General features: G+C 34.1%; 3 protein-coding genes across 3 annotated transcripts; 2 read left to right on the top strand and 1 right to left on the bottom strand.

The window, feature by feature from the left end:
• Positions 1-647: 647 nt before the first annotated feature.
• On the bottom strand, positions 648-9,732 carry LOC145620009 (protein CHROMATIN REMODELING 25-like). The gene is made up of 21 exons (XM_081674673.1): positions 9,530-9,732; positions 8,925-9,281; positions 8,534-8,620; positions 8,215-8,455; positions 8,018-8,143; positions 7,856-7,912; positions 7,679-7,765; positions 7,170-7,265; positions 6,824-6,874; positions 6,360-6,434; positions 6,181-6,267; positions 4,891-4,982; positions 4,680-4,812; positions 4,273-4,392; positions 4,083-4,196; positions 3,895-3,978; positions 3,562-3,633; positions 3,418-3,476; positions 2,351-2,558; positions 2,172-2,270; positions 648-1,821 (listed from the first exon to the last, which is right to left on the bottom strand). The coding sequence occupies exons 1-21, from the start codon at positions 9,730-9,732 to the stop codon at positions 1,444-1,446; spliced, it is 2,826 nt and encodes a 941-aa protein (XP_081530799.1). The 3' UTR covers positions 648-1,443.
• A 1,381-nt stretch (positions 9,733-11,113) lies between these two features.
• On the top strand, positions 11,114-12,552 carry LOC145621206 (uncharacterized). Its single transcript, XM_081675946.1, has 2 exons — positions 11,114-11,431; positions 11,798-12,552. The coding sequence occupies exons 1-2, from the start codon at positions 11,178-11,180 to the stop codon at positions 12,504-12,506; spliced, it is 963 nt and encodes a 320-aa protein (XP_081532072.1). The 5' UTR covers positions 11,114-11,177; the 3' UTR covers positions 12,507-12,552.
• Positions 12,553-14,842: 2,290 nt separating this feature from the next.
• LOC145621278 (uncharacterized) lies at positions 14,843-16,723 on the top strand. The gene is made up of 2 exons (XM_081676024.1): positions 14,843-15,126; positions 15,806-16,723. Exons 1-2 carry the CDS (start codon positions 14,894-14,896, stop codon positions 16,482-16,484), a joined length of 912 nt encoding a protein of 303 aa, XP_081532150.1. The 5' UTR covers positions 14,843-14,893; the 3' UTR covers positions 16,485-16,723.
• The last annotated feature ends 7,364 nt before the right edge of the window (positions 16,724-24,087 follow it).

Raw genomic sequence — 24,087 nt, 5'->3', positions numbered from 1 at the left:
TCTAGATCTAGAGTTTTTATGGCCGAATTTGGCCTTAAAAACCTTGAAATTGTGTTCCGGCGACAATGACGAGGAGCTCCGACCTTGAAAACTCGAACTCAACTTTTAATCAATGATTCAACGATTATCTCTTCATCAAAAAATTCAAATTATGGAGAAAAAGAAAATAGGAGAGAAAAAGAAGTAATCCAAACTTAGAAGAAGAAAAGAGGAGGGAGAGGAGAAGAAAATGATTTTTTTTTTATTTTTTTATTTTTAATATTGTGGCTGGCCGCACGGTGTCGTCAGCCACATATGGAACTTTGTCATGTGCAAAACGTAATTATAATTTTTGTTACAATTTTTGGATAAAGAATACGAAGTATATAGGTAGGATAGGTTAACTAGGAAAGAATGAATTTTCGTTTTCTTTTAAACAATTTTGACCCTTATCTTTTTTTTTTTTTTTTGACCCGTATCGTATATGCATGGTAGCATGGGTTTGAAAAATGTACTAGTTGATTTTGCCCAACTTTCAAGTTGTAATTAGTGAATTACACATACTTCCCCATCTTGAATATACTACCTCCGTTTCTTATTATCTACAAGTGACATAAAAAGAATGAAAATAGTGTATACTGTGTCATGCGTAGGTAAGCATACGTCAATTGTTCTTTTTTTTGGTGCAAACACTTGTAGTTGCTCCAGTTTGTAGTTGTTCCAGTTTCAATATGAAGAGTACATGTTTATGAAGTATAATGAACTACGTATAATGTTAAGATTGTGAACAATCCTTGTATTACATAGGGTTACAAATTAGTTTACTGCTGTTGAAGGAAGTGAAGTATAGCTGTATAAGTGAAATATTTTACCATAAAAGGGAAGACTTGAGCGTCAAGAAAAGAGGGGAAAACGACGACTATTGGATGTTGCTACTATCAGTATCAATGCACAACAGATCCAAGATACCACCCTTTGAACTCCCCGTTGACTATACTCAGGATACAGTGCATATACTGTACTCTCAAGACAAATACGCCAAATAGCAACTGTGGTACACACCGAACAGTGCAGACTCATATGGCTGGGCTGTACAGTTCTTTGCTACACCTGGGTGTCAGCTCAGCTATAATTCCTGGTAAAATTTGTGTCTTCTGTCAATACAGCTAGTGCATCATGTCATTACACCTTAAATCCTAGCTTTGAGCCTTGGAGCAAATGCAAATTAGACTTGAGGACAGTATCTCCAAAAGGAGTGCAGGACTTCATGAACAAGTACAGCTATTGTAGAACTCACCCTCCCAGAAAAACAGTCCTGAAACTGCCCAAATTGGAACATGAAATTCCCACTGGTTACAAGTAGACCGGTAAAGATAAACCTTTATGCCCTCAACTGTTTAATACCACCAGAAAGGTAACCGTCACCAAAACCCACTCTCAAAGAGCCATGCAGCCCGGGCAAAATTACAGCAGGTCCACAACATCAACGACTTCTCTAACATGACATGGTCTTTTCAGAGGTAGTTGCCTGCTGAGAGGTGACTTAGACCTCCATGACAGATTTGTCACATCTTTTAAAGAACTTTTGATTGATTTCAGAGGTGCAACTTGTATAGGCTTGGTTGACACCAGTGGCAACTTCTTCACAGGATTTCTACCATGTGACAAAGATGATTGTTGTTCTGATAACTTTGAAAATTTGTGCTTCAGAGTACCCTCTGAATTGGACCATTTCGAATTGACTGATGTCCTACTCTCCTCTATACCTTGTACTTTAGGGGGGCGCATGGATTCTTCGGGGACAAGCTTCCCGTCTATTTGGTTTGTAAATGCAAAAGTGACCTGCATTACCACAAACAGCTACCATATTGTAAAACTTACAGTCACGTTGTTACATTACTCTAACTGATATTCCTTGAACATGCATGTCTGGCAACACTTTTGGACTTTTAACATTATTAAAGAACTTATAAGGATAATCTTAAAGTTTTTGGCCTTCAATACAACTATTCTTTGCAAAATCAGTTTAGCAAAGACAGGAAAAGCATAATTAAAAATAGATTCAAAAATCGTCACAAGAGTTTAAATTAGCAGTTAAATCCATTTTAATAAAGCTTTTCAACTTGTAAACGATTTTATAGGGTGACGAAACTTCATAAGCTACTTGGAAATACTTTACAAAATTGACTAACCTCATCACCAGCTGCAGCTTGAAATAGAACATCGGGAACTGAAGTGGGAGATGAATGATGAGCCCAGTTAAGCAGATCTTCTTCAGAAGGAGACCCCACCTAAAAACAAGCCCCAACAAAATATTTAAGCAATCAAGACTAAAGAAAGGCAAATTCTTTAGAAATTTTAGAAAAGCTACCTGTTTCTGAGAACTTTTCAGCACATGCAATCCAGAAATTTCTGCAAACCCACCAATATCATCAGTATTTTGGCCAGATTGGTAACCTTCACTGTTTGATTCAATACAATCGACCTCCACTCTGTTCTCAAGCATGCCATTTTGTATGGTATCAGTTGTATCACTAATTCTACATCGAACACAATCCATCTTTTCATGAATCTCAGACCTGTAAAAAGCACACAACACTTTAACTGATGCCAAAATATTGTGCAGCAAGTCATTATGGACTTAAGGCATCAGGGTTAAATAATACTCCCTCCGTCCCCAAATGATAGTCCCTTATGACATATTTTTAGTCCCAAATTGATAGTCCCATTTGCTTTTTTCAAGTACCATTAATATCAATTTTTTTTTATCAAAATTCTCTCCAATTGCAACAATATTTGTGCAAATTTAACTTTTCAATGTAAATTTTGTTTTTCAATGTACTTTTATTACTTTCTCTCTCTACTATTTTACATACCCAATGTAAATTTATATTTCCAATGTAATTTTACTACTTTTATTTAAGTTTCTTAATTCCCGTGATTTTTGCCCATAAGGGACTATCATTTGGGGACGGAGGGAGTACTAAACAGGCTTAAATTCAAAATTGAACATTTGTGATTTAGCACAATCTATTAAACTACTTCCGAAATGAATTTTAGAAGGAACTTCAGGTATTGTTAAGTGAAATTCAGACGAGAAACATCTGATTTTTTAACCACACAATTGATTCACATGCTCACAGCATTTGTAAATTGTCTTCAAAAAAAAGAGAAAAGAGAAAAAGAGAAAAAAAAAAAAAAAAAAAAAAAAAAAAAAAAAAAAAAAAAAAAAAAAACCCTCCATTTCTTATTATTTGCTACTTTAGAACGTTGCACAGGCTACAAGGTAAAATCTGTTTGCAAGTGTCAAATGGAGAGAGAGAGATGGATCTGATGAGGAGAGAGAGAATAACTAATTAAAAAGGAAAGAAAACATTTGTTGCAATAATATGAAACATCCATTTTTGGCAAATGTTGTAAACGTAGAACATTATATACCTTGCATTGACATTGTAGGTAAACAGATCACGTAGATCTTCCATTGAAAAGGTGTTCCCCTGAATTAAAGGGGGGGAAAAACAGTGAACTCGCCATTGGAACAAATACAAAATGCAATCAAATGAGATTATTCTACTAAATTACCTTATCACAACCACCTTGTTCCTTCTGAATAACTTTCTGAAGCCCTTCTTTTGACATCTGACGCTGGTACACCTTTGCACATGATTTAAGATTCAAAAAGTCATCTTAATAATTCAAGTTAAAGTTATGATTATATACAGTTTTGAGGAATGAACAGTCCTTTTATGACAAAACAGGGAGGAATAAACAAAAATGTCATTGGGAATAATGCCATAAATCAGCAGTCATCCAAAGGCACATTCATGCATATTAAGTACTTGAAAGATGAAACTAATCAAGTCCCTGAATTTCTCAAAAGGCATAGAGTAAAATGAGAGATGTGTCAAACAAAACCTTCTCTTCAATGGTTCCAGAGCTCAGAAATCTGTAAACATAAACTCTCTTCTTTTGTCCATCCCTCCAAACTCTTGCAGCAGCCTACAAGCAAACATAAACATAACGCTGACACAATGCTCCAGTCTGGACCCAATAGATCTGAAAGAGAAAACAGAAATACATCTGCCAATATGACATTATATTACTTGTTTATCATTGGCAGGGTTCCAGTCAGGATCAAACAAGACCAATCGATTTCCTCCGATCAAGTTCAGCCCACAACCACCAGCCTTACTACTTAAGAGAAAAGCAAATTCATCCTGCAATGCACTTGAACAAATGAGAGTTCTTCACAAAAAAGCTTCTTATGTAGTTTTTTATGGACAAAATAGTGACCTTTGAAAAATCATTAAAACAGTTGACCAGCTTTTGTCGTTTGCTGATCGACGTTGATCCATCAAGCCTCAAATAAGGGTATCTTCTCTCACGACATAATTGAGCAAAGAGATCAAGGGTCTGAAATCACAATAGATAATCAGCTAAATAAAAAAACAGATACGAAGCAAAAGACAGCAGTAGAGTACATTTGCAAGGGGAAAGGGGCTTCCAGGGAAGAGGATAGAAAGATATAATTAGCAGTAAGTCCACCTTTATATGAGGTTTCTAAAGGATAATCCTACTAAGTTGGAATTCCACACTAAACAAGCATGGTCTCAAGGAAGACTAGTCTAATCATTAGTCTGCCTAGCATTTTAGAATATAAGGTACTCCAATTGATAGAGAACAGAGAAAAAAATGATAACCTGGGTGTAGTTTGAGACCAGTACTATCCTGTCATCTGTCTTTTGGCGCAACTGAGCTAGCAAACGTGCTAATACATGCATTTTTCCGGATAGCTCAATCCAAAGGCCATCACCCCCACTCCAAACTCCAGATCTGGATGCATAATATGGAGATCTTAAAAAATGAGGTTTAAAAATATCAGAGTTTCCTTGGGGTGTTTCAAGGAGTTACCTTCCAGAGAAAACTTCTGGAGGGAAAAAGCTCAAGCAGTCCTCAAAGCCTGCTATTCCTGAATTTCCAGCTTTTATTGTGTCGTATATGAGCTGCAGACAGATTGGGGTTTAGGACGAGAAAGAATTAAAAACGAAAGGAAAAGAGAAAAAGAAAGACAAAATAATACATCCTCTGCTTGAGTTAAGAGATAAACTTCGGTTAAAGTCTACTGAACAAACATTAATTGTAAATATATATCGGTAGTTTATGGCTCCAACAGCCTCCAAATTATCGAAAGAATATTACAAGAAGATGTCAATAATAGCAGATTATAGATGCCACAATTCTATAACAAGAATTACTCTGCCTTAATTGTAGTCACTTTCCAATTACTCCAATCCAGTAAAAAAATGAGACAAGGAGATTGGTTTAATTTATAGAAATGACATGATCAATCTCTTAAATTACATTTACAGTAAGAAAATAAGTATAGCTTGTACTCCCTCCGTCCCATATTAGTTTTGGCCTTTAGGTGATACATTGTCGTTTGGTTATCAATTGTTATTCTATTAGAAAAGTAGGAGTGAAAGGAGATAGCTGTAGACAAAGTAGATGTGATAAAAAATAGTGGGTATTTTTTCCTGAAAATGAGATAGAGTGGGGCCCTAACTTTTTTGTTGATAGAAATAGAAAAGTGTTAAATTAGTATTGGTTTTTTTTTTTTTAATAATTACAAACATATTATCTGGAGTATTAATTGTATTCCTTAGTCAATCAACATTTCACATTTTATCTAATGATCCTTTGAGACAGCAATAGTCTGTAAATAAACCAAGATCATTTATTTGATGCAGTCTGGAAATGTAACCACGCATTCAACCTTCCACCCCATTAAACCACACTACAGCAAAGCTGCAGAAGTAAGTGACATTACAGTAAGCTCTATATATTCCAAATGCTGACACTAATGCTCTTGGTAAAATTACAGTGCTTAAGACATTTTCCAACCCTTCACTAAAGTAAGAGAATCTATAAATGGGGTAACCTTTCAGGCTTTCAGCAACTTATAGAAAATCAATGTATGGAAACAGGGGTATATGTTTCAGGTCTAATATAAGACATAGCCTTATAAATGCATGTACATGGATAAGATAGGAGAGCAAAACGTGGATCGGTGGATCCATCCAAACTTATGCAAGTTACTTACATGAAGGCTGCAAAAGTACCACACCTGACAGCTTGTATAGCTGCTACTAAATTTCTATCAGTAGCATAAAGAGACTTTCCTTTAACAACTTAACTTAATACCTTTGGGTGATTGCAGAGCTTCTTGAGAGCTGTAATATATGCTAAAATTTTAGATTGTTTTGTTCCTTCAGTAATAGCCCTTTTCACCTGATGATGTAAAAGAAATAATCAGTATTTTTTGCACAATGGACAAGAGAAAATGAGACGCCATATTTGACTAGGAACAAGAGAAGACACACATTCTTTGATTGTATAAAATGATTGTACAGCTCCGACTGCAATGGGGTGAGTTTGCAACAAACGACTTCAACTATCTGCAATATCCAAAATCTAAATTATCATACTTCAGTAGCAAACTCACAAAGAAGCACATATAAATTACTTAATTACATAAGAAATGCATTTTACATTCCACATTTAAAAAGCATATATATAGATTATAGAGTAACATAAGCCTTGGAGTAAAAAAACACAAGAATATTTCTGGTGGAAACTGACGTCCATGATCCGTCTAAACTCTAAGATATATAGCACCATTGTTTTAGGTGTTCCTCGGAATTTAATGAAGAAGTTCTCAAAGTATATCTATCTCAAATAGACAAAAGAAGAACTTGACGGTCCAATAGTAGCCCAATCAAGTGAATCAACTTATTGCATTATATAAAACAAATAGTAACACATACTGGAGCTGTAACAGTTATACCTTTGGTGGTAAGTGATTCGATAACAAGGCATTAGTTCTTCTCAATATAAACTGGGAGAAAGGCAAGAAAAGAATCAGTCAGCACTTTAGAAAAAGAGTGAGTAATTGGTGCAAATTCTTTAATTGATAAATAAAAAGCGCTTTATAGATAAGCAAATGTATTAAGTACAAAGTATAGTAACAGTCTACTAGCCAATTCACATTCTTCAAAAGCAACAACTGGTGCCACATCACTCTAAGATTGGCCACCCTTTTACTAATTTTCTCTGTTTTTCACCAGAAGTGAAGTAATATTGTAATATGTAGTTTTTAATTTGAGGAAAACCATTTTAATAGGAAACCTTACCTGATTTACTATGTCACTCAATTCCTCTGATCTTGAATTACCAACCTTTTTCTCCTCATCACTGGCTGTGGGTTCTCTTCCATTCAGAATAGGCGCCTTGAATTGTAAATCACAAATCATTACAATCAGTAAAGGAGATCAAAGTCAAACACACTATCACCTCAGATAACATGCAAAATCACATTGAAGTAATGGTTGAAACCAAAAGATTGTTCTCATGTGCAAATTTCTATGCCACACACGCAATTTATTAAGACATTGAAAACTTAAGTTATGTGAGATGATTACAAGTAGCTAAAGTAAATCAGTAACCATAATTTGCATGTAGTTCAAGCAGCATTTAGATATGTCACTAAATATCCAGTCATCAAAGGATTTTTTTTATTTTATTTTAATATCACTGAGTGCATATTACTGTTGTGCATTACCTAAATCAAAAATTAATGGTAAGAAGAAAAACATAAATAAACTAATTAAAAGTAAACTAAATGAATAAAGAAAATGCATACCTGATAATACTTCCGAAAATGTGCAGCATCACCTAAGATTCCTGGATTAGTGAAATTGACCATGGCATAAAACTCTTCAAGGTCATTCTGCAAGTAAAAATGCAAGGCTGTAATAAATAGAGAGGGGGGGGGGTGGATTGAAGGCATGTGACATTCCAAAATCAAAAGATTGTGAACCTGCATTGGTGTACCCGAAAGCAAGATGCGTCGTTTGCATACAAGTGAAGCCAATGCCTGCCACACAAGTAAGACACGCATGATTTGAAATAAAATTCCAAAAGACACAATATGACAGATAAGTTTATAAATATTGCCTGAAGTAGTCAAACTTACACATACCTTGTTTGTGATCGTCTGACCATTTTTAAGCCTGTGAGCCTCATCACATATAAGGAGATCACATGATCCACTATGGCTAAATTTTGGAGCATGCATTCTAAATGTCTCGTATGAAACAATCAGCACCTGTGAGAACATCAATTAAAATTGGTGCATAGGAAGAATAAAACCAACCAAACCATCCTGGTAAACTTCACCTGTGTTTTACTGCGAGGATTTGTGAAATTCTCAATTGCAGATAAACAGTCCTCTCGGCTGCTTTCACATAGAGCAATAAGATGAACTCTATCCTGTACCCACTTTTTGATTTCTGCCTCCCAATTGTTTACTAGACTTGTCGGAGTAACTATAATAGCCTTTTTAACCATAGGTTTCCCATCAAATCCTTGACAGAGAAGAGTATAAAGCAATGTGATCGATTGCAAAGTTTTTCCCAAACTGCACAAAAGATTCTTACAATTATCATACCATCCTTAATAATTTCCCACAAACGAGGACAATAGAAAAGAGTATTACCCCATATCATCAGCCAAAATGCATCCGAAGATATTGGCAGAAGCTTGTAACCCAGAGACACATCTGAACATGAACTGTACACCTTCTCTGCTTATAACAACTTTCAGAAATCAGAAATTACAAACAATTTTACCAAGCATCGAAGAGAAAGTAGGTCTAAATGCTTGAAAACCGCGACAATCATGACTGAGAAATTTTCTTATTAGAATGTAAGATTAAACAATTAGAGGACAGAATTAAAATGTGCTATTTGAGCTTGTCCTAAATTCAACAAGCAGTCTTAACCACATTTGAATCAAATACCATTCCATCAATGCCAAGGTGCTAAGACCACCAACCAATAAAGCCAAGGTAACCAAGTAACTTCGTTACATCAGATGAAGAGTTATACCTTTGATGGGGTCGAAGGAATCGAACGAGCAAGGAATCAACACTAATAGGGGTCAAAACACTCCCTCCATCCATAGATTCTTCAGGTTGCCACAAAACCAACGGCTCGATCCCCGGAGGCAAATTCACAACTTCCTCCTGTTCATCATCCTCTTCAACTACTATTGGTTGAAATTTAACTAATGGAACCACATCAGAGCTGTTAGCGCCCCATGGGACAAATCGTTTACGAGCCGAAAGCCGCCGGAGTAAGTCCTCATTGGATTTACTCCAACCATTGGCAAATGGTGGCTTAAAAGGCTTCCTTGCTGAAAGAACTCGTGGAAGCGATGATTGTCGTTCCGCAACGAGATTCCCTCTATAATTCACAAAAATTAAGCACAATTACGAACTGATAATAAATTTGGAAAACTCATTACATTTTACCTAAATTCTCAACTAGCTAAAATCATCCCAATAGAAAAATTAACAGTTAGGTTAGTACAAAATTCAATAAAAAAAAAAAAAAAAAAAAACGCAATAAAACCTAGAAAAACAGAAAATTATACAAAATCAGATAAAATTGAGGATGAAATTAGGGTTTCGGGGGTGAAAAGAGAGAAATACCTAATTAAGGCAGCGACATTTTGAGACTTCAAATCGTTGTCTTTAATGTTGACAAAATTAACAGGTTTATCATCTTCTTCTTCATCAGCAACTTCGAATACTTCGTTGAGTTCGTCATCTTCATCGTCGTCTTCAACCTGAAATTCTTCGCTTGAATCGGAGAGATCGGAAGCTAGGTAAACTAGGTCTTCTTCGTCTTCCATTGAAGTTGTGTGTTGTTGTGTTGAGGAAGGAACTAGTGAGCGCGGAGAATGTTTGAGTCGGTACTCTCCTAGTCTCCCTCTTAAAACTGGCGGCAAAAGTTGAAAATTCTAAATCCTGTTTGAAAACGACCATAAATGTGTAGTTTAACGTCTTGTACTCTTGTTTACTTCATCTCATTTTTGTTAAATTGAAATTGCTTTTACTCCCTCATATATAGTTTATACCGCCTATAATACACATTTTTTGAAAAAATTTTGAGGTTTTGGGACCCGGTGGAAAAAAGTGTTCAGACACTAGGAGATATATCTCGGGGTCATATAATGTCGTTTGAAACCATATATGATCATTATATGTTGTTATAAACGTACATGGTAGGCTTGAGTTTACGAAATCACTGCAAGTTGTGAACGGGTATAATGACCATTTAAGGGCATACTGGATGATTCCAACGACCCAATTGGACACCTATAGGGTATTAGGGATCATGGTAAACATCTCGACAATTTTTATTATCGGGCGAAAAAAGGTAAAAAAAATTACAAAATTGAAGGTTATAATCCACGCTTTTTGAGGAAATTTTGAGATTTTGCGGCTCAGTGGCGAAAAGCCTCGAGACCCTAAGGGATACATCTCGGGGGTCATATAATGTCGTTTGAAACCATATATGATCATTATATATTGTCTAAACGTCCGTGGTAGGCTTGAGTTTACGAAATCGGTGCAAGTCATAATCCACGTTTGTTGTAAGGAAATTTTGAGGTTTTGAAGCTCGATGGCGTAAGCACAACACGGCATGACATGAGATCACGTGAACTTTGACATGTCTAAATAGTTCTTTTAAAACTTTTAACACATCAGATCACAACATGCAGCAATTAAGGGCATGTTCTCATTGACTGAACTCAACTGAACTGAAATGAATATTTTATAAGAGAAGGAAATTAGGAGCTGAACTGAACTGAACTGAATTAAGCTGAACTGAACTGAACTAAACTGAAATGAACTGAGTTGAACTGAATTAAACTGAACTGAATTTCAACATAAGAAAATAGGCCCTAAGTGAGTTATTTTAAATTTTTAACATGACATAACATGTAGCGAATTAGTTATTTAACCGGATCACAATATATATGTGTACCCCCACAAATTAACCACATCCATCTTTAATCTCTCTTATATAAAGTGGATCATAATATTACTAGTACTTTTTAAAGTGTAGTAATCAAGCTTATTCGCTTGAGGGACCACAAAAAGTTACTTATTCGTGATTTCGTGTAACACACACTTCGAACAAAACAAACAATATGTAAAACTTTTGGGCTCATCACTATAAATTTCAAAGAAGGTTATCAATAGTAAGGCAATTTAGAAGTAGCTAAGCAAAGAATATTATCTCAATGACCACACAAAATTAAAACTAGTACTTTGTAGAAGCTATTCAACAATGGAAGATGAGAAAGAGATAGAAATAATGGCCGTACCACTAATGGCTGAAGGTATGAAGATAGTTTGTCTGAAATCAGATTACAACAACAAATTCTTGCGTTATAAATATGAAGATGTTCAAACACATGGTCTTCTTCAGTTTGCTGCTAACCATGTCATGGATCCATATGCCCAATTTGAGGTCGAGAAATCCAACACTTATGATGGTCTTGTCCATCTCAAATCCCGCTACAATAACAAATATTTGGTCAGGTACGTATGCACTCTTTTTTTAATTAACCCATTGGGCTAGACGGCTAGTAATAAGGGTTTGATCTCACGACTTAAAGGTCATGTTATAAAATTGGGATAATATCCCACCCAAGGCTTTTGAGGGCGTGAATTCTTTCACCTTAAAATTCTCTTTCTACCTCTATTTCTCATTATTTGCAACGATTAGATACTTTCTACTCACATTTTATGTCAAAGCTATCATTTTAAATAATAAGAAACAGAGGTACGTAGTATAAAAATTAATCAGATACTAACAATTTTACTCAAACTTTAGTATTAATAATGATCAATTATTTACTAATAATTATGTTAATAATGGAGTATTTCTTGATTTATCCTTTTAAGGTGGTCACCTAATCACTACTGGATTACTGCATCAGCTAACAAAGTAGATGAAAATCAAAGCAACTGGAGTTGTACATTGTTCAAGCCAATATATTTCGGTGATAATAATGATGATACACAAAAAATGCGACTTGTACATGTCCAACTTGGTCATTATGCATGCTTGTGGAGGCTCAATGCACCTTTTGATTCATGCTTATTTGCAGGGTCAAAAGAAATTGATAATGACTCATGTGATGTTTTCACTTTCATAAATTGGGAGTCATTGTTTAATTTACCCAAACATGTTGCATTTAAGGGGGAAAATGGTAAATATTTAGGTGCATTCGAACACAAAGGGATTCCATGTCTACAATTTTCTTGTAACAATCTTGAAGACCCTAAGGTCGCCCACGAGTTGTTCGAATCTCCTGATGGTACACTGTGCATAAAATCGAGTCATGTTGGAAAGTTTTGGAGGATTGGTGACGATGATTGGATTGTAGTTGATGCAAGTGATCCTCGCGGTAGTAGCAACACTGGTGCAATGTTTAGGGCTGTTGTGCGTGACGTTAACGTCATTGCACTACTAAACATGTCCAAAACTTGGTTTTGTAAGAGATTTACTCTTAATGAAAAGGAAAGCTTCCTGAATGCTGCTACTCAAAATGTTGACGAATTTGCAATACTAGAGATGATTGATTTGGGAACGGGGTCATCTTGTGTATAATGTAATACTACGTATATCATCTCTACTTCAAAGGTGGTTATGTTCATGTGCAATTTATTGTGTTCTTATGGTTGAAAGGCAAGACTTGTCTGTGGGATTGTTTAGTCGTGTTGCCTCGTTAAAAACTTGTTCGGTTTGTGTGTTACTGTGTTAGGTTTGGTGCGTTGTCTGTTGTCACAATTTTTATTTTATTTGTTCAATTTAACCTTCTTAAGTTGTAAGTTGCTCTTCTTTTAATGGACTTTTTGTAGAGAAAAAAAAAAGGGGTTTTCTACATTATAACCCTTTAACTTTCCGTTTTTTACGATGTGTCCCCCTTTTTGAAAAATCTACACTGTAACCTCAAAATACATTTAGTTTCTATACAGTAACCTTGCCGTTATATTGCCATTAACAAATTCCGTTAGTGGGGCCCACTCACCACTTAATAATATTTTTTTATCGATTTGCGTGTTGAAAATGGTTTCGTTAAAGGTTTTGGGGGCTATTTTGATTCTTAAGGGACCAAATTGAGCTTAGATTTGACAAAAGTATTCACGTTTTATTTTGTTGGCTTACCCGTTGCTTTTGTTGGCTGATACACTTCATTTGTTGGCTAATAGCAATATGCTTCATTTGTTGACTGATATATTCTTTTTGTTGGCTTATATGTATCTTTTGGTGGCTGATATACTCCTCTTGTTAGCTTATGTGTATTTTTTGTTCACTGATATCCTTCTCTTGTTGACTTATATGTATCTTTTGTTGGCTGATATACTCCTCGTGTTGGCTTATATGTATCTTTTGTTGGCTTATATACTCCTCTTATTGGCTGATATACTCCTAATGTTAAATGATATCAGATATTATTTGGCTAATATGTTACTTTTATTGGCTTATATACAAAGTACATACAATTACATAATATAAGCCAAGATTTCTTTCTCTTTCCTCTTTTTCCCTCTTCCTCTCTCCTCTTTCTCCCTTTCTCTTTGTTTCTCACGTCACCCACCACCAGTGGCGTAACCTGAAAATTTATATTAAGGGGGCCAAGATTGATTAATAAAGCACGTGAATAATACGTTAACTTATCACAATTTGGGATTAGTTTTTTTTCCAAAGAACTTAAAAAAAAAATTAAGAATGTAGCTAGCAAGATTCGAACTTGCAACCACATATAAACACAACACCTACTTATTTCAACTAAACTGACTAGGCTAACAACAAAACATTAATAACTTAATTGGAAAATAATTTTATTACAGAATCAAGGGGGTGGCCATGGCCTACCCTAGCCCCCCTGATTCCGCCCCTGCCCACCACTCTTTGTTTTTCACGCCACTACCCAAGACCCAACACAAACCACGACCTTGACCTTGACCTCACTCACCCAAACCTACCACCCTAACCTCACGCCAAACCCAACCAACCGCCACCCGCGCCACCTTCCCGACTCAATTGACCAATCCAAGTATCCAAACAACTTGCGACAACAACAACCGCACAAACACCAACAAATCAGCCTACATCGTATCCAAGAAGATAAAGAGTTATTATACACCTTAAAAAAAACACAAAAAACACAAAAAATAAAACAAAGAATAAAAGATATAGCTTACTTGTATAGTTGAATATGACATGTGGACCATAACTGACACGTCAATTGTATACATACATAAGTGTCATGATTCTAGACTACAATTAAAAGTATACTTCCTCGATCCCCTTTTTTTTTTTTTTTTTTTTTTTTTTTTTGCTCCACTGCAAATTGTGTCATACATTAAAAATTTTAATTGTAAAGATAATTTAGTCAACATGTGGCGTCATGTTGGCCTTTATCTCGTTGTATAGTTTATTAAAATCAAGTTATTATAATTTTTAGGCATATAGAAATAGAGTTATATTTGTTTTAAAGAAAAAAAATATTAGAGACTGGCAAGTACTCCCTTTGTCCTTATTTTTTTTTGCCCAATTTGACTTTTCCATGGTTTTCAACATGCATCGTTAAAATTATTTATCTTTATTTTTATACATGTGAAAATTATAAAAACTTGATATTAGTGATATATATCAAAGGCAAATATAACTAGATATCATATGACTATATTAAAGCAAAAATAAAGGGACAAGCAAGAAAACGAAAAAAAAAAAGTACGTACAGTAACATACTCGTGTAACAACTCGTGTAACTCGCAATTCAAACAATATGTGAAACACCAAACACGTGAGCTTATCCACTTGGAGAAAATTGCAATTTTGGTACGGAGTGATAGTCCAGATACTCTACGTAACTACATAAAAAGTGGGTATAAATAGTATGGCAATTTGGAACAAGCTATGCAAAGAAAATAAATCAATACTACGAGTAGAAAGTAATATAAGGAAGAGAGAGAGATTCAAAAATAAAAATGGCATCTGTACCAACAACGGCTGTACCAACAACGGTAGTCTGTCTAAAATCAGCCTACAATAACAAATTCCTGCGCTATAGGAATGACATAGATAGTCAAACATATGGCCTTCTTGAGTTTGCTGGTGATGAGGTAATGGATCAACTTGCCCACTTTGAAATTGAGCCATCCAAGATTTATGATGGTCTTGTCCATCTCAAATCCAGCTACAATAACAAATATTTTGTTAGGTATGCATTTTTTAATTTTGTTTGGTTGGGTTATTGTCGGATCGAGTTTTAAGATCAGGTCAAGTTTAGGTGATCGGGTAATTTATTATCAAGTTCTAGTTTGTATTATTTTCGAGTCATGTGGAACTTGATATAATTTTGTTTGAAACAACGATATAGTTCGATATTTTCTTAATTAAAAAGGAGCATGTACGTAAGTAATGTAACTACGTATATAATAAGATAAAGAATATATATGATGTGTTGATGTCTAAGTTGAATACGGGTTGACTAGTCAATATCAAGTCAAGTTGATCAACTTTGAGTTTGAATAGTAATAGGTTAAGTTGAATCTGGTCAGGTCGGTATTGATGAGTTGTACGTGTGAATCCGAGTTTTAATAAGTTAGTTTTGGTTCGGGTCATTCTCATGTTCAGGTTGGATTAGGCCGGTTTAGGTCAATATATAATTTGCACTGTGAGTTATATTCTTGTCACATCTATCATCTCTAGATCATGTATGTCAATATGTCATGTTCAGTTTTGGATCTTGATCTGAATTCTCAGGTTAACTAGATCGAGTATCTGGTGGTATGATTTTGCTCGATTTAGAACTATTTTAATCCAACGACATTAGAACAAATGATCAATTATATATTTTTGATAATTCTGCTAATACTGGACTGTATGTTTATTTATAGGTGGTCGCCTGCACACGATTGGATTAGTGCATCAGCCCACAATGCAGATGAAAATCAATCCAATTGGAGCTGTACATTGTTCAAGCCAATATATCTAAGTGATGATGATGGTACACAAAAAATGCGACTTATGCATGTCCAACTTGGTCATTATGCATGCTTGTGGAAGGACGATGCATCTTTTGATTCATGCTTAAAAGCAGGGTCAAATGAAACTAATAAAGACTCGTATGATGTTTTCACTCTCGTAAACATGTTTAATATACCCAAGCATGTTGCATTCAAGGGACAAAATGGCAAATATTTAGGTGCAGTCGAGCTAAGTAGTGTTCCGCTTCTTCAATTTTCATTTGACAATCTTGATGATCCTAGGGTCGCCCACGAGGTGTTCCAAGCTCCTGATGGTACACTTTGCATAAAATCGAGTTACTTCGGAAAGTTTTGGAGGCTTGGTGACGATGATTGGATTGTTGTTGATGAAAATGATCCTCGCGGCAGTACCAACGCTGGTGCAATGTTTAGGGCTGTTGTGCGTGACGTTAACGTCGTTGCACTTCTCAACATGTCCAAAACTTGGTTTGTTAAGAGATTTACTACTGTCAGGGTAAGTTACTTGAATGCTGCTACTCAAAACGTTGACAAACATGCAGTACTAGAGATGATTGATTTGGGAGCTTAACGGGATATGTGAAATACTAAATAAATTGATGGGTGAGCTCGCTACTGAGCTATTACATGTATTTATAGATATAAGATATCTTCTCTATTTAAGAAATAAACGTGTTGTTAGGCCTTGACGGTGCAATGGGCTATAACATGTATTATGTTCTCTATGTATTATGTTATAACGTGTTGTTATGTTCTCTATGTATTATGTTCTCAAATTTAAGAAATAAACGAGTTGTTGTTCTTGATTTATTTATAATGTTTAACATGTTTGGTGTTTTTTTTTTTTTTTTTTTGTTTGTTGTTGTTGTTTGAGGAAAATTTATATGTTTTATTACCTTGAAATATTTTATTTTATTTTATTCTATATTTTTTTTTGAAGGACCTTGAAATAATTAAGGGCTCAATTTTTATTGAGTAAATACATCGAGTTAAGATAACAATTGGTGATTATGTTTTCACCAATTTAACCTTTTGGTGATTAACTTTTTTTTCATTTCAGTTTGGTGATTGTGGTCAATTTTCTGGTGACATTAATTAAATTGGGGGGAAAAACTTGATCACCAAATGTGAGTTAAACTTGATCACCAAGTGTGGTTAAAAGTGAGTTAAACATAATTTAGGTGTGTTATGTCACTGAAAAGTTGACCTCAAACACCAAATTACAATGAAAACAAAGTTGACCACCAAAAGGTAAAATTGTGAAAACTTAATCACCAAATGTGATCTTTTAACTCTAAATACATCTGTTTTCGTTATCTTTACGATGGTATGAAATGAAAACCAATAAAGGAGGCTAGAAGGGTGCCACATTTTAATCATTATGATGTCATGGAATGCAAAGGTAACCAGCAAAGGAGGTCAGGAGAAGCAACATATGACATGTGGACTAATTTCAATTTTTCTCGGTTAACACCTCTTTTTAGGGCGTGTTTGGCAAAATATAGCATTGAAAGTAGCTGTTAGCTGTGAAGTTAGCTGTCAAGCTGTAGCTGTGAGCCTGTGAAGATAGATAATTTAGGTATGAGTGTTCGGTAAAGTAGTGGTCGACTAGCTGTTACATATAAAAATCATTATTGTATATTTAAAACTATAAATTAAATTTTCAACATCTACTTCTAGTTTCAAAAGTTAATATTTCTAACTTTTTATAAAAGCTACCCTAACCACTACTTTTGCAGAACACTCATATCTAAATTATTTATCTTCACAGCTAACAGCTACCTACACAGCTAACAGCTGCCTCCACAGCTACAATTACCTTCACAGCTATATTTTACCGAACACGCCCTTACATTTTTTTTTTGTTAAGTAGTCAAACCACTAAAAGCTACTCAAACGCTACCGCCGAACACACCTTAGTATGAACTTCGAGGAAGAGATCAAGTAATGATTTTATTTTTTTATTTTTATTATTTTTTTTTGCGTGAAGAATAGGATTTCATTAATGAAAGGTAGCCAAATGACAATTACAAACAATTCCGAGGAAATCTAAAATTCCAATACAAATACAATTCACCTTAGAACTAGTTACATCGCAGATTCGATCAACGATCGCCTTTATAAAAATCTTCATCCGAAGCAATATAATCTGTGAGTTAACTCTAATTTAACTTGAGATCCACATATGAATAGTTGTTTGGGTGAAAAAACTCATGCCTTCTAAACACTTTTGGAGATTGTAAACCCTAAATCTTTAATAATTTATATATATATATATTAATCAAAATAATTTATATATATTAATCAAAATCATTTATATATATAGTACCTAATTTAACCTTTCTCTAATTTAGGTTATCAAATTATTTTGATAAAATAGATCTTATACATACTCTAATCAACTCCCAAAATAGGATTTGCTATAGCTCGAGGAGTGGGCCTCGAATTGTATCTCGACTTTCCACTAATTATTTTTTCTAGGTTTATGACTTTGTCCGTTTTTGAGATATAATAATAATAGTAACAATAATAATAATAAGTACTTAGGTACTGTTCACATTTACTTAATTTCGGTTCAGTTTAGTTCAGCTTCCCTCTCTCATAAAATATCTATTTCAGGTCAGTTCAGTTCAGTTCAGCTCCAATCAGTTCAGTTCAGTTCAATTCAGCTCCATTCAGTTCAGTTCAATTCTGTTCAGCTTAGTTCAGTAAATGTGAACAGACCCTTAGTATATAAGTCATAGGATTTGTTCAACTTAGTATTTAAATACTTAGTATTTATTGAAAATAATTTTGTTTCCCTAAAATTAAGTCCAATAAATAAAAACCAGTAATAAAATGGGGAATTAATAAAAATAGTTTAGTTCAATTTTTTTTTTTTTTTTTTTCACTTCAATAAATTTTGTTAAATTTAGTAAAAATAATTTAAGTCAACAAAAATAGTTTCACTTTATCGAGTTTCATTCTAACTATAGTGACTATTGCCAGAATGGCAGCTAATGGATGAAACCCTCTCAATGCATTCTCGTCTAAAAAAAGATAAAGATGCAATCAATTAAGTTCCAATTAAACTCCCTCAAAAAAAAAAAAAAAAAAAAGTTCCAATTAAACAATCCCGTCAAAAAAAAAAAAAAAAAAATTAAACAAAATAATACGTATTACAAAATGCACGATATCAGAATATAATATACATATACTCAATAATATCACACTTGTAAAAAAAAAAAAAATAATAATAATAATAACACAATAATATACTATTTCTTCTTAAGATAAAACTACAAAATGCATGATAAATATACAATGTTACTATAATTTCTTCAAGTTCAGCTTTACACCTCCTTCATGATTAACGCCAATTTCACATTAATCAGAACCTGCATCAAGAGAGAAATCGACCTTTATACAAAGTAATTAACAATGTATAATAACATGCATTTTTATTACATTTGATTCTTTTTTTTAGGCATAATAGCAAGAATTGACAACATAATATAATACAATATTAACGGTCATGCGTGACATTGTTAAATACTACATCTATTACTAAAATTATTTATATTCGATCCTTTCATGGTTTCAAATACAAATCTTTAACAAGTTATGAGTAAACTATACTACGTATAAAATAGTGATGTATTAAGAACGGGGTATTTTTAATTGAGATCTTGTTGTTGTTGAAATGTGTTTTTAATACACCATTTTTTTTATATACAATTTTGCATTAGCGAACAACTACCCCTTGTTGGGATTGTTTATCCCAAATCTTACATGGAAGAAATAAGGAAGGGATGACTTCCTTGTAAGTGGAAACCGGAAACACACAACATTAGTATGAGTCATTTTGGGAAGGTACTTAAAAACATATTCTGACCCAAAATGGACAATATCATATTAAGGTGGAGTGGAGTGTATATGGAAATTAATTTTTTTTGTAACTTTTGCTTTAGTCCAACCAAAAATACTACCTCCGGTCCAATTTATTCGCAACAAGGGAATATTTTAGCCTCACAAATAGTAGTTCTTGTTGCGAGTAAATTGGACCGGAGTTAGTATTTGGGTCAACCTTCGAGCAACCCAATTCAAACATTATAGGGTAAAAAAAAAACCAACACAAACATATGCCCACCTAAATTAAAATGGCAAAATGCACCGTTGCACTGTTGCACACAACTTCAGGTAACCACCTTTGTTAAGCTTCTTCAATGGCTTCCAATTTATAAGGTTAACCCTTCATTCTTCCCCAAAATTTCAGGGTTTATTCCTGCTACTACTACTCAAGCATTCATCAATGGCGTCTTTAGCTCTTCACCTTAAATCCCACCATCAAAAACCCTCTCAATTCCTCCTCAAATCCACTTCCTCTAACCTCACTTTCTCTCTCCTCTACTCCTCATCTTCTTCCTCCGACAACAACAACAATGACGGCGGTAATCCCCCCGACAAACCGCACCCCATTTCATCTAACTTTGATGGTATCAAATACAAGCTAAAACACCTTGAACAACAGCTTGAACAAGAACAGCAAACTTCGGGCTTTAAGTATTCGAATATTGGGGTAAATCCTCAAGGGTCTTTGAATCCCAACAATGCTGCTTCATTTGATGAGATTAAGAAGGATTTGTCGGAGTTTCGCCGTCAATCGCTGGGTTTGGAGCAGCAGCAGAAGCAGACGAAGTTTCAGACCGGAAATGCCGGAAACCCTAATGATAATGCTGGGAAAAATACTGGGAGTATATCGTTTGATTCACTTAGAGAGAATTTGCGAAAAATGAAGGGGACAGGAGTAGATGGGAGTAATACGAGTGCTGAGATGTCGTTGAATAACTATAAGCAAAGCCTTAAAATGGACACTCATGACCCATATTTTAGAGAGTTGAGGGAGAGTATTTTGTCTCTTGACAAGAGCAGCAAGGATAATAGGCTCAAGAATGATCCCAGTGAGTGACTTTCTTACATTGATAATGTTTTTATTCTGTGAAGAATTGTGCTTATCACCTTTTTTGTAATGTAATTGCGATTTTCGAGTTGAATGTTTTGTCTATAAACTTACTCGTATGTGATAGTTAGGTTGGTGTGAATCCCCATGATTGGATAAAGATTGCTAATGAACTTTGCTTGGTATTGGGATTGTTATTTTGAAGTGTTGTGTATTGAAGGATGAATTCATAGTTTTTGTTTGAGCTTGAAGAAATGATTTAATACCCTGCTGTTTTAGTTATCTGAGCAAATTTGCTGAGCTCAAGCGCGTTGATTGAATGCTTAAGTTTTAATGATGTTGTTTTATTCTCAATCCGTGGACTTGATCTATGTATTCAAGGAAGGTTAACATTTCATTGTACTTAGCTTTTATGATCATCTTGAGTGCGGGATTAAGTTGGGGTACGTAGGTGGAAAATGGTTTCATTTATGTTCAAGGCTGTAGATATTTTTAGTTTATTTTTGGTTTGAGCATTGAAGCCTTGAAGGCCTCACATGATGATTCCTGGCTTAAGATGTGTTATTGAATAGAAAAGTATGAAATGCTAGAGGAAGTGAGATCCTTTTGTGGACATGGAAGGCGTGTACATATATGATCTGTTTGATGTTTGGGGTTACAACTCTCTTCTTAAAATGGGAACTTTAGGATCTATGTTCATGCATTTGGCAGACTTCTTTGTTAAAAGCATAAATATACGACTTGGAGGGGATGATGCTTAGTTTGGGTAGAAGGTATGATTTTTTTGCTTTTGAATAAACATTTGAAAGAAAAAGTTTTACTGTGATGGATTAAGGATGTTGTTTTCTGTTCATCATTGGTCACACTCTATTGGAATGTCAATTGTCAAAACCCTTAGTTTGCTTTGTTATCCTAGGTGGGAAACTTCATATTAATGTTATTTTTTTGGACATAGCAAAGTAAGAGTAGTGTTTATACACCTATGTGGTGCTTTCTGATGCTAGGTAATATCATATAATCTCATCTTGTTTTATTTTCATCTGTAATGTTCCTGTGGAAAAAAATGCTAATGGACTTTGCTTGGTTTTGGGATTGTTATATTCAAGTGTTGTGTATTGAAGAATGAATTCATAGTTTTTGTTTGAGCTTGAAGAAATGACTTAACACTCTACTGTTTTAGTTATCTCAGCGAATTTGCTGAGCTTAAGGATGTTGGTTGATTCAATGCTTCCGTTATAATGATGTATTATTCTCAATCCGTGGACTTGATTTATGTATTTACGGAAGTTTGTTATTTCATAGTTCTTATCTCTTATGATCATCTTGTGTGTGGGATTAAGTTGGGGACTTGGGGTAGGTGGGTAGAAAATTGTTTCATTTTATATTCAAGGCTGAATATAATTTTAGTTTATTTTTGGTTTAAGCATGGAAGGCCTGGCATGATAATTCTGGGCTTAAGATGTGTTATATAAAATAGAAAAGTATGAAATGCTAGAGGAAGTGAAATCCTTTTGTAGACATGGAAGGCAGTGAACATATTTGATATGTTTGATGTTAAAGCTCTCTTCTTGAAATGGGGACTTAAGGATCTATGTTCATGTTTTTTTCAGCCTTGGAGGATGAGGAGAAGCAGAGTCATAATTATTTTTCAGAGTTGAAGAAGAGTCTTCCGTCTCTTGACAATAGTAGCAAGGATAATGGGCTCAAGAATGCTCCCAGTGAGTCACTTTCTTTCATTCATAATAATTCTATTCTTTGAAGAATTGTGCTTTTCACTTTTTTGTAATGTAATTGCGATTTTCGAGTTGAATGTTTTGTCTATAAACTTATATGATAGTGAAGTTGGTGTGAAACCCAGGATCATCAGGGGCAGCAGCAGATCCAGGAGTTCAAACCAAGGGTAGCACCGGATCCAAAAAAATAAAAATAGAACAGTCAATCAACAGATCCAGGAGTTCAAACCAAGGGTAGCACCGGATCCAAAAAAATAAAAATAGAACAGTCAATCAAACAAACTGGGTTAGTTTTTATAGTATTATGCGTTTTGTTGCTGTAAGCAGGGCCGGCTATGGGCCTGTGCAAAGAGACCCATAGCAAAGGGCCCCGAAATTGAGAGGGCCCCCAATTAAAAAAAGCCATTGTTACTATTATAAGAAAAATAAATGTGCAATATGTTATGTAAGTGCAATTTGCTTTGTTGGTAGCAGTTGAATACGTAAGACATTTAGTCTTGGGTTGTTGTGCCAGGGTTCGAGCCCCCATGTCTATTTTTTTTTATTTATTTATTTTTTTTTATATAATTTTAGTTTACATTTAAAAACTTTCTGCCATTCTCTTTTCTTTCTTTTTTTTTTCTAACCTCTATTTTACTTTTACTTTTAATTTTCTTTTTCTTTTTATTCTTTTTTGTTTGTTCAATATAATCACTAGTCTAGGGAATTAAAAGGCCAGATCAGTTTTGCTAATTTTTTTTTTTAATGTAATAAGCAAACTAATCAAACTTTATATTTTAGGTTAATTAATTGATAAACATATTTATTCAAAATAATTAATATCTATATATATAGTTTCTCTAAAAAAAAAAGGAATATATGGGTTAAACTTGAAATTGAAACGCTATTATTAAATTCATAAACTTAATAATAAAACATAAGTTTTATGTGTTTTATCATGTAAAAAAAAGAAGGTTAAATGCAATGAGTTAAAAACTATAAAGCATTATTTCATATTTAAACTTATACGTTTTAAAATCACTGGGGCCTAATTTAAAATAGCACAGGGCCCCTAAATTGGTTGGGACGGCCCTGGCTGTAAGTGTATTCCTTCCGGTTTTTGTAAGTGTCTTATTTTGACTTTTTTACTATTCACATAAATCACTTTGACTAATATATTGGTGTTTTACACGTACATTGAACATGTTGATATGGATATTTATCTTGTTTTAATTGTCTCAACGTATAGTTTGATTTTCAACTATCAACGTTTACATTATTGATAATATTAGCTTAGTCAAAATTTTATGTTGGCATATGTGTAATTCATACCGAGTATGAGTAATTAATAATCATTAAACTTTAAAAATTATTTTGATGGAATTTAATTTACAAATAATTTATATTCTATATATTAAAATACTACAATAAAATTTTGTGTTGTATATAAGAAAAAAGATTTAGCACATAAGATTTTTTTATATATTCCATTTAAATGTTGAATAAATTTTGTTTACTAATAT

This window comes from Chenopodium album, chromosome 27, assembly GCF_948465745.1.
Source record: "Chenopodium album chromosome 27, dcCheAlbu1.1, whole genome shotgun sequence".
Taxonomy (NCBI): domain Eukaryota; kingdom Viridiplantae; phylum Streptophyta; class Magnoliopsida; order Caryophyllales; family Amaranthaceae; genus Chenopodium; species Chenopodium album.
This window is presented reverse-complemented; position numbering and strand designations above follow the sequence as displayed.

Coding starts and splice junctions, on each gene's coding strand:
- LOC145620009 (XM_081674673.1), bottom strand. CDS start 9,732: ATGGAAGACGAAGAAGACCTAGTTTACCTAGCTTCCGATCTCTCCGAT. Junction 4,393..4,679: donor TGGTCTCAAACTACACCCAG/GTTATCATTTTT, acceptor TTGTGATTTCAG/ACCCTTGATCTCTTTGCTCA. Junction 2,271..2,350: donor TGAAAAGTTCTCAGAAACAG/GTAGCTTTTCTA, acceptor GCTTGTTTTTAG/GTGGGGTCTCCTTCTGAAGA.
- LOC145621206 (XM_081675946.1), top strand. CDS start 11,178: ATGGAAGATGAGAAAGAGATAGAAATAATGGCCGTACCACTAATGGCT. Junction 11,432..11,797: donor AATAACAAATATTTGGTCAG/GTACGTATGCAC, acceptor TATCCTTTTAAG/GTGGTCACCTAATCACTACT.
- LOC145621278 (XM_081676024.1), top strand. CDS start 14,894: ATGGCATCTGTACCAACAACGGCTGTACCAACAACGGTAGTCTGTCTA. Junction 15,127..15,805: donor AATAACAAATATTTTGTTAG/GTATGCATTTTT, acceptor GTTTATTTATAG/GTGGTCGCCTGCACACGATT.